Source organism: Convolutriloba macropyga, chromosome 10 (assembly GCF_964194025.1).
Source record: "Convolutriloba macropyga chromosome 10, txConMacr16.3, whole genome shotgun sequence".
NCBI classification, from domain to species: domain Eukaryota; kingdom Metazoa; phylum Xenacoelomorpha; order Acoela; family Convolutidae; genus Convolutriloba; species Convolutriloba macropyga.
In genome coordinates this window covers 27,281,409-27,299,651 of record NC_134477.1, presented here as the reverse complement: position 1 = coordinate 27,299,651, position 18,243 = coordinate 27,281,409, and the positions used below count along the sequence as shown (strand labels likewise).

The window sequence follows — 18,243 nt, the reverse complement described above, 5'->3', positions numbered from 1 at the left end:
ACCGAGATCAATAAAAAGTTTTGTCAAAGGTTTTACATTTAGTTATTACACACACCAGCTTGCATTTTGTTGGTGACATAATTGTGTTTAAAAGCTTTATGAGCGCTGAAAAAGGCCATTTCGATTACTTAGAGGAATAAATGTACAGTTATATGATGCTTCTAGAACTTAGAGCCCGTTGATAACTATTCAGACTGTTGCAAGTTTCTCACAAGAAAAGTTGTGCCCAAAAAATATTGTGCTCATGCAATAGTATTACAAAAAGGACGGTCATCTTGTCAGAACCTTCCTTCAAGAGTATTACAAAATAACAACCTTGGAAAGATCTTACAATATAAATGTCGGAGTTCGGCTATCTCAACTTTCTATGTAAAGCTGCACAATTTTGTCAACAACAATGGGCGAATGTGTGGGTTCTGATTACACGTAATAGGGCAAATCCAGCACACGTAGAGATTCTCTGTCCACATAGAAGTCTATTGCCCTCTGAAGATCCTTTGAAAGTGGGTAATCTGTCAGATTCCATGGCTTGGGCATTATCACGACCTTGCAACTATTTCCTTTTCAGTCTGTTTTCATTGAAAAAAAAACCTATTTTTATTTCGAAAACTGAATACTCTAAGTCTGAAAAACAATTATAAACCCACTCTCCGTAGAACCCCTACAATTGAGCAATTTGTCAAATTTGACTTAGTATAAATCTAATTTTGTTTTGTTTCATTTAAAACGCCAACATGTAATTTTTAAAATGCCGCAACTTAGAAGTCAGAATTTAGAATGCAGGAAATTGTTATAGAAAATGGTAACCATTGCAAGTAAAACAAATACCGGCTTTTCTAAACTTGAAACATGCGTCTTTCAAGCAAAGTTACAGGAATCGAAAAATCACTTGGAAATTACAACTAAAATGTCAAACCACTGCACGGCTCTTGATTAACACTGTCAACACGGTCAAGTAATCTCACATTCAAGTTTCACTAGCTTTTAACTATCAATTGGCTTTCAAACAGTGTACTCATGTGTGGACTTTGTAATCAAAATTAGACCAAAATTTAATCAAATCTGGTGAAAAACGTTGCTAATTTATAAAAAAAACATTTGTGATATTTATGAGCAAGATGTGTTCATCACGTTTGCCATTGAAAAATAAATGAATCTTCATTTTTGTATTGGCAAGATTTCCAAAAGATTGCAAAATTCTGCCATAAACAAATGCGTAAAATGAAACAAAAACGGTAGAAAAAAAGACCATTTGCTCCGACCCCACTTGTGGGGGGAGGAACTATATACTCAAAAGGGTTTTTTTGTTCAGACATTTTTGGGCGATCGATATATTCATCGTAGAGAAATGTGAGTGGTATCATTAAAAAGCTTGCCCAGAGTAGAAATCAAAATTAAAAAGATTTTTTTTAATTACGTAATTTTCGAGGAGTTATCGGGTGTAAAAGTTTTGTGTGCCATGTTTTTGGCTTGATTTTGGCCAGATTTTGTTCACCTTTTACTGTAATTTTTGTTTAAATTTTTTTTCTGAAACACTTTTAACTCAAAATTAAATTTCACGCTCCAAAATGAAACAAAGTTTTGGTCACATAGGGAAGTTAACTATAAAAAATTTGAATTAAATTTGAGAGCTGTTTTTTTTATAAATTATTTTTTTTATTCTTTAAGTCACTAAGAGAGTAGTCACTTTTCATAATGGCAAACCTTTTACAGTAAAATGGCGCCCAATGAACAAAACATTTGTTTTCAAGGACTCCTTGAGTAAACCTTGAAAATACGATTTACTGTTTCAGATTTTCTAATTTTTGGAGTCCTACGGCATAGACTCGTTGACAAAAAGTGTAGTAGTATTCCTAATGAACATTAACTGAACATATCTAGTACTTTGAGTGGACAGCTGATGGCTGTTGAAACTAAAAACGATTTTTGGAAATTTCTTAAAAAACATTAACCGATCTTAAAAATATTTTTGTGAACTCTAAGTCAGTCTCGTAAAGACAGGAACCTGTTCCCTTCTAATGCAACCAAAATTGACCTGGTTAGCGGTTTTATTGTCCAGCTTTTGGTTTAATGACTTTGATGCCACGAGTTTGCATAATTTTTAAATTAAATTCTTGTAAATTTTTTTCGTAATTTTGGTTCCTTTCGAAATCTTATCACATTATCCTAATATTGATAGTTCCCATTTACCTAACAAACACGTTCAATGGCTCAGACATAAAATCTTCATAAAAAAAGCTTATCGATAAAAAAGGCTCTGACACTCTCTTCTCGCACTTTTCTACTGAATTTTGGTGTTCTAATTTTTGATGTTTTCATATTCATCAGACTTTTTGTGATGTCATATTGATGAGTTATGAATGACAAACAATTTTCATTCCCATCTATGCTTTACTTGTCTACCCATCAAGGCACAATTTAGCGTTTTATTGACTTCCGCTAAAAGCAATTGGGATTAATGGCTGTTAAAACTTAAAAAAACTAATTTTTCGAAAACATTTTTGAACATTAACCAATCTTACACTTGATTTCATGAACTGTAAGTCGGGCTCAGTAAAAAAAGGAGCCACTTCCTTTCTACTGCAACCAAAATAATCTGGTGAGCATTTTCATCTTATAAAAATTGCGGTTAAAAATTTAACTGAGAACAGAAATGTTTTTACTGAAAACTTCATTTCTTAAAGGCTGCCACTTTTCTCGCTCAATTCTCTTGAATTTGCTGTTTTTGCCTGTTTTTTATGTAGCATTAAAAAAACTGGCCGGTCTTATAAACCTCCAATTGAGGATTGAGTGAATGATGTTACTCAATGCACTCAGTTTATAGTGAAATCTTAAAATTTATGACTTTTTTGTTTTCAAAGATTTTGTAAATTTTTCACTTTTTCTTGTTCATTTCCTCAAACTGTAACTTATTCTCATTATTGAGCGGTCCTAACCAAATCCGTGAAACTCAAAAAATAACGTGTCTATTGATATTATGTCGTAACTGATGTTTGTTTGTTGGTCAATCAGAGTTTTCATAAAATCTTTGTCAGTGATTGTTTGTGAGTAACAGTTGAAAAAAAATAATATTCAGTTAATAGCTAAAGATTTTAATGGCTTTAATATTTCGTGTTTTCGTTAATTGTTTGTAACTTTTTTAGTTTTTCTGCATCTTTAGACATTTTCTAGGGCTTAGTCTAACCAAAGACATGTCCTATTCGTTTCATAATGACTTTAAATGACTTCATATGACTAAAATTTTATCAAGAAGTATTTTGTTAACAATTTTTTTAGATTTTGAAGTTATTTGATTTAAATAATGTTGATTGGTTTTTGAATTTTGCCTCATAATTTTTTGTGACTCGTTACCCAGTCTTGTTAAGTAAAATTCCCCCATGCTCAATAGTTACGAAAAAGTAAATTTGTGTAGTTAAGGTTCATCCGACTGCATTTTGACGTTTTTACTAGGTGCGTTTAATTTTAGATATTGAGTTCTTGCAGTGAAACATTTAGTTTTTGCTTATTTTGTTTTTTGTTTGTTTGTTTCTCGTATTCTTGTTAATTGCAGATCTAGTGAGCATTGCAATGAGGCATGTGTAATTCAATTAGTGGTTTGGTTGTGTAACAATTCTTTTAAACTGAAGCATCTAATTTTGATTATCTCTACATTTGGTTGACAATTAAGTCATAAATGTAAGTCGTAAATGCCGATGAATTAAGTCATAAATGTAAGTCGTAGATGCTCGGGTCGGAACATCATGTGCGAACGCGCGTTAACGAGCATCCTTGTTATAGTTATTTGTTATTTGCTTCGAAGCAATCAAATGATTAGCTTTCCAAACTTGTGAATGAAAAACAGTGATAACTAAATGATAAAAATTGAAACAATTCTAAAAGTAACACATTAAAAAATTGAAATTTGGTACCTACAAAGCAACTACCTAACACAAATAAAATGTTTTGTAAACAAATAGTGACAAAATCTTCTCATTCAATGAACTTCTAGCAGCGAATTCGGTGCAGTATCAATCGGGTCCTTAAATTGGGGAACAGATTTAATAACAACTTTTTTAAAAAATATTCATTATAAATTGCCAATAGAAAACAGTTGAAGTGAAAAAAGTTTGAAGCTTTCAACCAAACAAAAAACACTAACAAAGAAGAAAGATTCACTCCGATCAATAATTTTATATTTTTTATTTATTTCAGGGTTGGGTGTTCGCCAATGCCAAGACCAGTATAAAGCATCATACAATGGTTCTGTTTTCTCCTCTGAAGATCTTGTTTTGAAAAAAAACCGGTTAAAACCCAAAAAACTGACAAGTTTTTCAGGATCTTTATTCCAGTATAGCACAACTGGACATTTCAAACCTCTCGCAAAAAACGATTCAGCATGCTCTTGATAATGAAAAATTTCATGATCTCAAAGAGAATCTAGCTTGTGAGAGAGAATACGCCCGACTTCTCTCATTGTCTGATCGACAAGCTGGAGCTTGGTTGTCTGCTCCCCCCATTCCAGCTCTTGGGCTTCATATGGCACCAAATGAGTATAAAACTAGTGCAAAGTACAGGTTGGGTGTCCCTGTCTACGACGCCGAAAGGAAGTGCCCGATCTGTAAAACAGGAATTCTTGACATCTATGGGGATCATGCCATTGCGTGTCACGGTCGAGGAGACGCAATTGCAAGACATGACCGGATTCGAGATAAAATAGTGTCTGCTTGCTCATCTGCGAATCTCTCACCAGTAGTGGAAAAAAAGAACCTAATTCCAGAAAGCCAGTCACGCCCCGGAGACGTCTTTTTCCTGACTTGGAAAGCGGGGAAAACTGTTGCATTTGATGTAACTGTTACTTCGTCGCTGCAATCCAACTCTCTCACTAATGCGGCTACAAAGGCAGGATACGCACTTGATGCAGCAGATGAAAGAAAATTTTGTCTCCACGACGATAACTGCGCAAAAATGAGAATCACATTTGTTACCCTTGCAATTGAAGTCCTTGGCGGGATATCGACAACCTTCAAGAAAACACTCAAGCGGTTGGCTGTGTAAAGTGAAAATCGTTCCTTCCAAGCGCAGGGGTTGTCTGTAGCTTTTTGTAAACTAATGCAATCCTTGTCAATCATCGCTATTTGGGGATCAGCGGAAATATTGCTGGCACGGGCTCTCTGGTAGACTATTTTGCTTTTTGGGTGCTCGACCGCTTGGAGGAGAGATGGTTGATCCAGTACTGTTGCAATCATTGTCGACAGATATGATCAAGGGTCTGTCTCATTGATTTTGACACGCTTTTTTGGCCAGATTTAACCAATTCAGAATAAGAAGAGTCCAGATTGGTCCTCTAGTGACGAGTCGCCAAAACCATTGCAACAAACGGCAGCCTTATCTTTGTGCAGTTCTAGTTTTTTTATTCTTACCTGACCAAAGTGGAGAGAATAAAAACATACATTTTACATGTGAAAAATAAAAAATGCCGATGAAATGAGATTCATAAACTGTTGGTCTGTTGTATTGACAACCACCGTTTTGTTAACCAAGTTAATTGTTTTTAATTCAGAACTGGAATTTTTTGCTAATTGTTTGTGATCAAATATTTGACCAACATTTTCTGCTAACTTCATTTTATAGCACAAACCCTCAAAAACACGAGGTACTTTTCAAGTCCATGAAAACATGCCAACTCGTCACATGGAGGTTTTCGACAAAAATAATTCATTTAAAAGCAGAATCGACTGTTTTCAGTATGTTGGCTGCAATCGCGGACATGGGCAACATGCGTTCGAATATTCAATTCAAATGAAAATATTAAGCTCTGAAATATAATGGAGGTATTTGAGAGAAACTAAAAATCTCGGGTCTTCAATCAACACAAAACTAAAGCTGCAAACGTTCAAACAACCAACGCCCAACACGCTATAAAAGATACATTTCTGAAAAAAAAATATCATTACGCGTTGGGAAAAAACGTCATCAAAAGATACAAAATCTGAAAATATAAAAAATTATATCCATCCTTTGATTGAGACTCGAGACTTGGAGTTAATTGTAACGGAAACGACAATATTTGCTGCTTAAAAAAGAAACAGTAAGAAAATACACCAATGGACTTTAACACTTTTGGAAACACTTTTGTCTCTAAGGTGCGAAATAATCAAAAGCACTAAATACGACGAGAAAACAACCCAAGCTTTATTAATTAAAAAGCAAAAAAAACTGATTTGACATAAACTTATTTTTTGGTTTCCGTGATCAAAAACCACTTCTACCATTCTGGTTAAAATAAATTATTACAGGGTTTACATATTGGAAAGCAACTTTCCTCTTTTCTTGAAAACAAAAATGAGGAAACTAGTATTCAAAAAAAGCGTCCGTGTCTGCCCCCATTCGACGCAAAATTTGTACTCGAAGTGTTCAATTATCTACCTCAAAGTTATTTGAAAAATCACAAAAATATTGCAATATAGCACACAAAAATTAGATTTAAAAAAGTCAGATAAAATAACCTTAATATAGTAATGGCAACCTGTTTTTCAACTCAAGCAAAAAAAGGAAGGCTCAGTAATATGCGTTTGCACAGAATGTTCCGACCCCGCTCAACCACGTTCTTGACATAATCTTTGTGAAAAATCACAAAGATATTGCAATATAGCTCACAAAAATTAGATTTAAAAAAGTCAGATAAAAAACTTTAACATAGTAATGGCAACCTGTTTTTCAACTCAAGCAAAAAAGGAGGCTCAGTAATGTGCGTTTACACATAATGTTCCGACCCCGCTCAACCACATTCTTGACATAATTGTCCACCAAATGAGGAAGGGATAGAAAACTTTCACATATTGCTCAAAAATAATTGTTTCATCAAATTAAAAACATCACTTAAGCTCCAGCCACTATACAAATGAAACAATAACTCACTAGAGGGCCAATAATAACTGCCTTTAAGGAGCATAAGAAACAAGACAAACAAAATCAAATTAAAAAAGAACAAGCGCTACTTACGACCAAACTTCAATGTCTATCCATTTTTTTAAAAAAAATAATGAAAAAGTCAAAACAGGACGAGATAAGAAGCAAACGAAACCAAATGACTTGAATTATGGACCAGTCTTTATTGAGAGTATTTAACAAGTAGAAAAAAAACAAATTGGGCCAAGTTAAAAAATACGCTTACACTTTTGAAAACAATTTAACTCACAGTCAGAAAAGCAATTAGCTATCATCTGGAATCTTTCAACAGTTTATCAATATCTTCCAACAAAACCATTGGGGCCAGTCACAATCCAAAATCTCGAACAACTACAAAAACGAAGAAATACAGCCACAAATCAAAAAATTATTTACATTTTATGAGGAAACAGTGTCGAAACCTATAAGACAAAAATCCATTCATAAAAACAAGGCATGTAATCAATTATGCCTTCATTCGACAACGTTTTTATAATGTGCGACTATTCAATAATGTGCCATTAATATGATGATCGGACAAAACAGCTGAAAAAAACCTCAAAAATTGAAAACTTCAAAAAAAATTATGCAAACTCGTAGTATCAACACAGAAACACCATTATTTAAACTAAATTAAAATTCACTTGAAAAAGAAGGCGTTCTCTCTTTATTGAGACTATTCTAAAACTTTGCAAAAACACAATTGAAGGTGTTAAAATCTAAAGAAGCCCTTATTCTTTTGAAAAATAAATTTTAATATCCTTAAGAAATTACAACGGTAAACTTTCCCAAAAAGTGTTTAATAGTTGAACTTGTAATTGCCCAGGAAGCCAATAATACATGTAATAAGTAACACTAAATCAAAAGACTACACATTAAAGCTGATTACAGGCTGAATTCAAAAGTTCAAGAACATTTTGATGGAAACGGTGTTGAAGCCCAAATAACTTATGCTTTTTGTTGAAATTGTTATGCATATTATTCTGCCTCCATTGCACGTAATTTGAAATTCTCAATAATTGAGGTTTGATTTGAAATCTTTCTTGAATACTTATCGTTATATTAACAAAAAAGCAATATGTATCAACAGAAATCATTAAAAAATTTCTTTGATAGCTCCCTAGATGCCAACTTAAACATCTGATTAATTAAACTTACTAGTAAGACTACAAAAAGAGCATCAATTCGTTATAAAATTACAAAAATTATTTGTCGGAGTCATAAAACCCAGAGGATTTACTCATAAACCATAATACTGATTCATTGGACATTATTGGAACATACAGGACAGCCTTATTAATGGCACCTTTAAATGAGAAAAGACTTTCTTATAATTGGAATGAAAGAAAGGCAAAAAAAATCAAAAAGACAAAACCAAAAAACAATCTGAGTTCCTTTTCATTACAAAACTCAGTGATGAGACCTCAATTGGCATTGCTCTCGCTGCGCGGCCGATAAAATTTCTAGAACTGCACAATGGGTTTTTGGGGCAAACGAAAATTTTAGAATATAAAAAAAACTATACGTTTTCTAAGAATATCAGTTAAATTAGAGAAAGACCTCAAAAATGTTATTTTTAGAATATTTTCTGGGGAACCGGAGGCATAATTAGCCATTATCCAAGTAAATGAAGATTCTTTCACCAGTTTTGCGGTCTGCACCACCGGTCAACTGGACAAGTGTGCCAAATAAGCATTTTTGATGCTGTTTTTAAGGAAAAAAGAAAAAACCACAATTTTGAAAATTTAGCTGACATTTTTGCGATAAAAATTGGTTCACACAATTCAGCAACTCTCTTCTATGTTTAGACGTAAAACCAATTAGACTATAGTTGACAACTTAATCATATTTTGCAAAAACTGACGAAACTTTAAGCAGAAAATACGAAAAATGTGAACAAAAAAGCGGAAACTACGCAAACAGCGGGAAAACAATTTTGTTCAAAAACCTTTTTCTCACCTTACTTTGAAATTTGAGCGAAAACAACTCACGCCAGAAGAACACCCGCTTTTTTGCTCCACTTCTTGCTTCGGCGTGGCCAAAATCATCACTACAAATTAACTTCATATATCAAGAATATGTGTGATTAGATCTTAGCGGGAAGACCCCAGGAAACAACTCGAAGTAGAAAATTGACAACCCTAGGTAACATAATGAGCCTCTTAATTGATAATGCTAATCAATTTAAAACAATAAACAGGCGAAATAGCAATGGAAAAGTAACTGACAAAAAGTGATAACAAAAATACATTACGAATTGCGGCTACAAAACAACTACCGACAAAAAACCTTTCGACAAGTTAGCTCTCATTCAATAACTGAAAGCTAATTCACAGAAAAGGCGAAAAGTTAGTGTATGTAGAGAAACTGGGGAGATGAAAAAAGGAGTGGTGAAACAAAAATCGTGAGAACGGAAAAAAACATTAGGCAAACAGATTTTATTACTGCATCTGTTCAGGCGCTTTACCACCCAACATCTGGCAAACATTTAAAAAACAAAACAAGCACAAAAAAATTTAAAAAAAACCTGAAAAAATTAAGAAACTTGTATTATTTATTTTATTGAGAAGTGCCCTCTTTTTTGATTTTCAATGGCACATTTTGGGAGCAAAACCTGTAAATTTGATCCAAACTAAAGATTCACCAAGAAAAACTACAGTGACAAGCTTATAATGAGCAAAAATATTCAAAAACAAACTTAAAAAAAGACAAAAATTGTCCAAAATTTGCTGAAAACTACTCAATTATCTTCAAATAAACAAATCAAAATCAATAACGATTATATCGTTAAGCCAATCGAAATCACTCAAAGTGCAATATTGAACAATAAGACTCCACAAAGGCTATATACATTTGAAGAAGAACACAAAAGTTGCTGAAAAGCGTACATTACAAAATGGTAAAAATAGATCAAAATTGAATCGAAAACATCATTTTTGATTCAGATGGTCAAAAAAGATTTCAAACGCACTATTACTAGTTTGAGCAAGCAATACAAACATCGTTGACTGATAAAATTGGAGTTTAAGGAAAACTGCTTTGAAAATGCCACACTTGATCAAAAAAATTTGCTCGCTTAAGGATATTTTTTTCAGACCTACTTTTCTGGTTTCAAATACGCTCCAACAAAATTTACCGATAAAAAAGACGCTTCATCTATACTCCTCTTCGAATCGTAAAAAGACAGCACCCGAATACATTTGATACTCTTTGAATTGGAAAAAAAACCCAGTTGAGTTTGTAGTTCGTCCCCCACTGAATTGGGTCGGAACAATAACCGTGAAATTTCTTTTTACCTTAATTCAGTCAAGGTAAATCTACCTATGTTTTAACTGTAATATAATAAATTACTTATAGTTGGTACAAAAACAAAAAATACAGCAAGATGTCTAAAACATTTAAAAGCGCAATGTCCTTAAAGTTTTTATGATTATTCATTCAATTGAAGGAAAAAAATACTGTTTTCTTTATTTTTCTCCATTTCAAACGCACTATTACTATTTGAAGCCCTATTTCAAATTTTGCCTTCATTTGACAAATTTATTTTAAAAATGTGACGTCTCAGCATCAACATTAGTAAGAGAACTCCAATGTTAGCTGCATAATAGTCAGTTTTAATTTTATTCAGTCCTGGTATTCCTATGCAAATATGACTAATTGCCTCTTATTAGTCGTTTTCTGCCTTCTACTAATTGTTTTCCAGGACTGAGACTTAGACAACTACGCTTCTGATATTCGTGAGATACTAGGTCCAGGTGTGTGTAACGACACACTTTAATACCTTTGTCTGATTGGTCAAAAAACTGCTCCCTTAAAAATCCCAGGATCTATTCTGTTTTGCCCCCCCCCCCTCTCAGCTTAGTGGGTTTAAATATTTTACGTTCCCAGGCGCACGTGCCATTTTTTTCTACATAGTAACGTGCTATATAACAACATATAAATTGTAACTGGGGGCGTAAAAAACACGGGGGGCGGGCGAACAGAATAGATCCAAATCCTGCATGAGTATCCTACACTTTGCAAAAAAGACCGTTTAAAAAGACCCAACTTAATTTTGGATTAAAAAAGGAAACAGATCCTCAACCTCAAATCCAGACATCAATTGGTATTCCATAAACTCCACAAATTTATGCCAAGTTAGGAAATCTGAATTTGGAATTGCTAAAGGTGCGTTGGTACACAAGGCCACGTTGTTTTTCGGCCCTCTAATTTGACGAGTAACTTTGACGCGATTTTGAACTAACTCGTACTTACTGCCTGTTAATAATGAGGCATAGCTTGGACAAACTTTGATTTCCGGATCAAGGTAACAAATAATAACTCCGATTGCGTAGCTCAATGTATTCAAATAAGGGCATCCGTCTTTTCGTCCGCCGATGTAGCCAATGGGAGCTCTTTGTGGTAAATTGGAGTGATCTGATTGGTTGAACTGATATGAACAAGACCACTTTCGCCCAATAATTGACCAGGAATCATCAGCTTCTCCTACGTACCCATTGACTGACACTTGGAAAATGAGACTTAACTGTTGATTGTGAGAATTATAAGCTGCACCAAATTTCCGGTCATCAAACAAAGTGCATTTATGTTAAATAAATAATGTAGAACCTAATACGCATTACTGTACGCAATCATTTGAAAAACCAGATATCTCGCTCTGAGCGAAAAAAAAGCGTATCATTGAAATATGCCAACGGAATTCTGTGACGGTTACCACGTTGCCAAATTTTTGATCAATTTTTCATTTGACAAATTTTTGATCAGCCATATCGGCTTATAAAGCTGACGGCATAAATTTTCGACAAATCGCAATATAGACACTGGATCACTCCGCTATGATTAACTTGATTGTTAACAAGTGAAAAAAGTCAAAGCAAGATAAACATCGAGAAAATAAGGATCTTTTCAACAACTGCCCCCTCCCCCTCACCCCTTTTGCAAATGGGGGTCTATTCTTTAATAGAATTTAAGCGAGGGGTTTATTAATCAATCAGAGACTACTAATACGTTTCCACTAAGCGAATACTACGTTAAATTGGATAGAATAAAATACGCCATGCTATCCATAGTGATGAGCGGATTCAAATCTTGCAAGAATCTTTCAAGATGATTCAAAACTTGCAAGATTCTTGCAAGAATCTTGCAAGATATCAATCAAAGCCAAAAAAATCTGGGTACAAGTGTTTTAGAAAACATCTTTGAAGCAAGCCATTGTTTATTAAACAAGTTACGAAGCCTAATTCAATGAAAAAAAATTAGCCAGGATTCAAAATCTTGCAAGAATCTTGCAAGATTTTGAATTCCGGAAAAAATATTTATGCGTTTTTGGTAGCTAAAACAATCTGAAAATCAAATATCATGACTGATATCAGAATTCTTGATCAGCAAAACCGAAAATAAATGACTTTTTTCGTAAACGCCTTTTGAATATGAAATCTTGCAAGAATCTTGCAAGATTCTGGCAAGATTTTGAATTCAAATACAATTTTCCGACAAACAACTAGAGACAACTTGAGGCAATCAAATCCATCTTTTTAAGTTCAATTTACCTAATTAAAATTGCAATTAGTCAAATCGGAATACAAAGCGAAAAGAACTTACGACTGGTCGATTTCCGAATTACATTTCACAGCGCATGAGAGGCATGGCCGTGAACAGCGGTCCGCAATTGCGCTTAAACTGATATTCGGCTATCTAAAATGTAGGCCAAGTAATATTGTGGTAAAGTATATCACAGAAAGTGGGCAATTCTCTGCTACCAAAGGGCGCAATTGTTGAGAAGTTCCGAAAATAATCATAATTCCGGGCCGTGGCCATACCTCCGCAGCCTGTGCAATTTGATACATACCTCGTGCAACCTGACGTCATTAGCTTTCATTAAAGGTGGCTAAAAAACTTAAAGAAGTTTATGGTTTGATGAAGAGTTTCTTAATTTCAAGTTTAGAACATTATTTATATTAGGTTCTGTTTCAGTACTCTTATACATCGGTAACTTCATATAAATCTATCACAAACCAATGTGACATCAGTTTTACCCAAAACATTCATATTTTGACTGCCAGGGTTGAGGTGTCAACACTGAAAATTGCTATAGAATGTAAGATTTGCAGTAAAAAGATGTAAGAATTGCATTTTTTTAGCGTTGAATGCGGTGAAAAAGAAATCACCGCTAAGAATCTTACAAAAATTCACCGCTAAACTTACCGCTAAATTCACCGCTAAATAACCGCAGAAAACATTGCAAAAGAAAAGATTTAAGAATAGCGGTGAATGCGGTGAGAAAAACTCACCGCTAAGAAGCGCAAATCTTAGGAAATTTCACCGCTAATTTTACCAGATATCGTCACCGCAAAAAGATTACAAAAAAGATGTACGAATAGCGGTGAATACAGTGAAACCGCTAATAATAGGAAACCTCATAAAAATTCACCGCTAATTTTACCAGATATCGTCACCGCGGAAAACATTGCAAAAAAAGATGTAAGAATAGCGGTGACTGCGGCGATAAAAATTCACCGCTAAGAATTGAAAATCTGACAAAAATTCACCGCTAATTTTACCAAATACCGTCAGCGGAGAAAACATTGCAAAAAAGATGTAAGAATAGCAGTCATTGCGGTGAAATCGGTAAAAAAAATTCAACGCCAAGATTCGCAAATCTTACAAAAATTCACCGCTAATTCACCACATTTTTGTAGCGACTCAAATTTCTAATGAAAATGTGTAATAATTTAAAGCCCGGAATGAAACAAGAGGAGGGTGAAAAAACATATCATGCTAGAAAATCTCAAAGTTATTTTTTAACTTGATTTTAAGACTTTTCCGACAATGCGTTAGCTATATTTTGTTCAAAAACGCAAGACCTATGAGCAGGCCGTAGTGCGACCATTGTCCAGACTTTCGAGCAACCTATGATCAGACTATAGTGCGACTTTGACTTCTGATCAGTCAAGTTTGCCCTCAAAAATAACGTAAGAAATGCGGTGAAAAAAAATCACCGCAACTGGCCCGCATGCGGTGAAAGCGTTGAATTTTTGTAAGATTTGCGGTAAATTTAGCGGTGAATTTTTGTAAGATTTGCGGTTCTTAGCGGTGAATTTTTGTTCACCGCAATCGACTGGTAGCGGTGAGTTTTTTTGACCACTACCAGGTGAAAGCGGTGAAAAAAATTCACCACCAAGAATCGCAAACCGTACAAAATTTTACCGCTAAATTTACCGCAAATCTTACAAAAATTCACCGCTTTCACGACATTCATCGTTAAAAGAATTGTTTTTTCACCGCAATTCTTACATTATTTTTCGGCAAAACCTCGACCCGGGTAGTTAGGTTTAATACCACGATTCCTGAGTATGTTATGTTAACGTTTATATTATATTTCAAATCATGGAAATTTTGTTGTGTGCAATCAACATTTTCTCAATTCTGATTGGTCAGCAATAAATGTTCTATATTTTGACACGTCTGCCATTTTCACTAGCGCCATGATGTGGTTGGCTGGCGCTTCACTTGGCATCCTCCCCTTCGAAGGACAGGAGCCGGAGTTTGCTACTACTGATAAACCTCCCTAACGCCTTTTTATAATCAAGCATCTTTCAAGAAAATGCCTACTAAGTGAAGAGTTTAAAATTGACCAAAATTGAATTATTCGGATGTGCACCCTTGATTGGCGATAACCACAAATAGTTACCAATAATTTGAGGCAACATTTCACATTAAAATTTTACAAATTTTATCATACCCTAGCCTTGCTATAGCGATAAAGATAATGATATAAATGTAAATTAGAAATCCCATTGAAATGTAAAAGTTATTTCGGCTTGTTTTGGCTGTCTCCTAAAAAGGTTCTGTAAATCGAGGTGGTTTGCGAGTTGTGGAAAACTTATCTCCACAAAACTATGAAAATTGTTTTGAGTTTTTTGCTAAATTAATTAGTCCGTACCAAATATTATGACAAGTGAAGGGAGGCTCTTAAGTGTTAGTTTGATGATCGCTATTTGTCTACAGTCACTTTCACCGGATGATACTCCTGATGATGTTTGGTTGATAAAGCGTTCGTCACACATACAATCGTAGATTGTAATGAATCTGTGATTGTTGCGACCAAAATTGTGATATGTCATTCTAGACAGATTAAACGCAGACTTCTCCAAATCTGAAAAATGGCATAATTATACAATCATTCAAACAAAAAGTAAGAAAAAAGGCGACAAACAAAACTGAATATTTTTATTATTTTATTTTATTCTATTAATCTAGGTGGTAATCCTATTGTGCGTTTTAACCGTTCCGTTTTAAATTTTGTCTGCATTTGCATGTACGTAAGAAAAATTAGAAACCTAAATAAGATGACGGTGGACTAGGATACTTACGCCTGCTTCGGCTTCTCAAAAACGGTAGTTGGAAGAGACAACAGATACCCAATGGTTTGAAAAGTTTTTTATTGGAACGGAGCAACTCAGAGACTCAATTATGCAAATCAAAAACACAGTAAAAAATACCCAGCAAAAAACTGCAAAAAAACTTTGATTTTTAAAAATAATCATCATCCAACTATCTTATTGCAAATAATGGGCAAGTGCTGCATTCTGAGTTCCGTTATTGGTCAGAAATGGGCACTCATTTTAAGCAAGCGTTGTTGCGGTCTGACATTTAAATCTCATTATCTCAAAAACTACATGTCCGATTTAGTTCATTCTTTTTTCATATGCTATATCGTAGACTAGTGCTAATTACTGCCAAGTTTCTTTAATTTTGAATCATTAGTGTGAGAGCTATTTACATTTGAAAAGCCTCCCCATGTATTAAGATTGCTTATAGAATTTATAAGAGAGCCGCACTTCATCGCTTTGAGATAGAACCTTCATTTTCACTCACAATGTGTATCTTACCAATGTCTATCGACTCACAAAATTTGGCCTTTATATCTTTTTTAGTTTTTGAGTTATTGTCAAAAAACCGTACATTTCAGCCCCAATTTGGACATAGCTGAAAATGTGAAAAATTGTTATTTAGTTCATATTACCTAAATTGTACTTGTTTATTGATTGTGTACTCAAATCTCAGCTATTATAGTGCTATTTGATCTGTTTCAATCATATTTGGTCATTTTACGTACACTTTCTTCATATATATATATATATATATATATATATATATATATATATATATATATATGTATATATATATATATATATATATATATATATATATATTGATTCTCATCATAAAAGCTCTGAAGTTGTTGTACCATTGATAAATATGATTTGGTTTTACTTTCATTGATATTTAGTGAACATATATCTATTTAAATATTACGCACGTTCTGTTTAACTTTATATTTTATGCCTTTATAACTTGTTTTGGACAATTAGACAAGAAATTAACCGTCTCATAATACAGTCCTTTCTATTCTTTCTAATTTGAGAAAGAAATTTATAACGCGAACAGGGCGGCCAAACGAGCGTCGAGTTAGGATGCTTGCTTAAAATTTTTGCATCGACAGTTAGGAGGAAAAATAAACAAACTTAGACTATCACCTGACAATTGCACAGCAAAATCGGCAATTTTTTGTTTAAAATCATAAAAACATTCAACCTAGCCATTGTGCGATGTCGATTTCGAAATTTAAAATGAGGCTAACAAATGCAAAGAAATCAAAATTTTTTGCCAATTTGACCTCTCGAACAACAGAATCGCTAACTCTTAGTTCTGTCTATTGTATTTTTGGGGAAATCAATGATAAAATGGGAGCCAACAAATTAAAGAAAAACCCTATTCTAGTAGCATTTGAGGCATCAATTAATTTTTTAACTAGAAGCTGTTCATCTACAATTCCAAAGGTATTTGTAACTTTGTTCAACTTTTTCAACTAATTCTATGATACAGTTCTCTCGTGCAATCATGATTCACTGCAAAAAGGAAAAAGTAAATTTAGAACACTATGGTACTAAAACCGTACGTACAGCACACCTTGTCCTCTTTGAATGACTGCACATTCAATACTTTAAGTATCCTACCTTTATGGTGTATTTTATCTAGAGGAGAAAAAACAGTAAATTTGTTTAGATTTTTTTTCTATGCATAAAAATGTAAACTAATGCTTGAACACCCCCCTCCCCCCCCAAAAAAAAGCAAACGTTGCTCAGTTGTTGTAAACAAAAATTTCTATAACTGACGAACTATTTTCGAGCGATGTTAATTTTTCAATATGTCTTTGAAACATGTACTCGGCTTACTGAACAATTGAAGTGGTATTCGTTTCAAGTTGACGTAGAAAACACTATGAGATTTTGCCAATCTCGTAAGAATTAGGTCCAATCGTGCAAAACTTAGAATAATGGATAAACTTCAAAAATGCCTCCTACAAAATTTCAGGATTTAAATTCTAACATTCAGCAAAAAATGTATGGTTTGTAATGCTATCCGGTGACCGGACAAGAGATCAAAAATCGAAAATTGGATCAAAAGATAACCTCTTTTCATGGCTAAAATTAAGCATTCTTGGCAGAACGTAACCCCATCTGTTCGAGCCATGCCTTACCAGTCCGTGAAATTTGATATCAATTCTACAAAACCAAACAAAATATCACGAGCAAATATATTAGGCGTTGTATAATAAGTGACCGCTTAAATCTGATAGGCCAATACGCAACTTGAATAATTCAATTTTTGATCTGTTTTCCCAATTTTCGTATTCGATCTGTTGACTTTTTGATGTATTGTCCTGGCTTCTTGTTATGCAGCTAGTCAAATGTAAAATATTGCTGCCATTTCGTTCAGCCTCAAAAAATGAGACAGAACAGTAACAGGAAGTTTCTACGTAAAAAGTTTTTAAAATTTACATTACAGAATACTACGATTCAAAATTTATATATCCGTCGAGTTAGAACAATAAATTATGTTGTAATGAATGTTAACGTTCCACGTAGTCACTTCTTTGCTTTTCAATCTCATTACTGCATTGTGACTAAATTTAAAAAATTCAAGAAAAATAATTATTAGCAAATCACTTTACAATGGTTTTCGAATGTTGTTATAAAAATATTACTTGTTCAATTGTTCCGACAAATTAAACAGGGCAATTATTGGGGTGTATTAAAGGGCAAATAGGGTGTGTATTATTGGGTCAGCAAGTGATTATCGAAAAATCTTTGCCAAAGAGTTTGCTATCTGTTTAATTCTCATCGAATAATACTCATTTTCCTTGGTCTATTCTCAGATACTACAGCTGAAATAATTTTCACAGGTACACCTGCCTCTATTATTTTTTTGACCGAATGAAAAAATAGACCTTAATCCTGAAAATGTCACAAG

The 18,243-nt window shown here is 33.8% G+C and overlaps 1 protein-coding gene across 3 annotated transcripts in view; it reads right to left on the bottom strand.

The window, feature by feature from the left end:
• Positions 1 to 15,078, bottom strand: part of LOC142348403 (uncharacterized) — a 34,989-nt gene extending 19,911 nt beyond the window's left edge. Inside the window, exons 1-3 of one of the 3 annotated variants that reach the window (XM_075399746.1) lie at positions 14,933 to 15,078; positions 11,012 to 11,475; positions 425 to 546 (exon numbers count right to left, since the gene is read on the bottom strand). In XM_075399746.1, coding sequence (XP_075255861.1) covers positions 425 to 546; positions 11,012 to 11,475; positions 14,933 to 15,050 — 704 coding nt within the window. In that variant the 5' untranslated portion in view covers positions 15,051 to 15,078. The remainder of the gene's footprint in view (positions 1 to 424; positions 547 to 11,011; positions 11,476 to 14,932) is intronic. The other 2 variants (XM_075399747.1, XM_075399748.1) reach the window with 2 other exon arrangements.
• Positions 15,079 to 18,243: the final 3,165 nt, after the last annotated feature.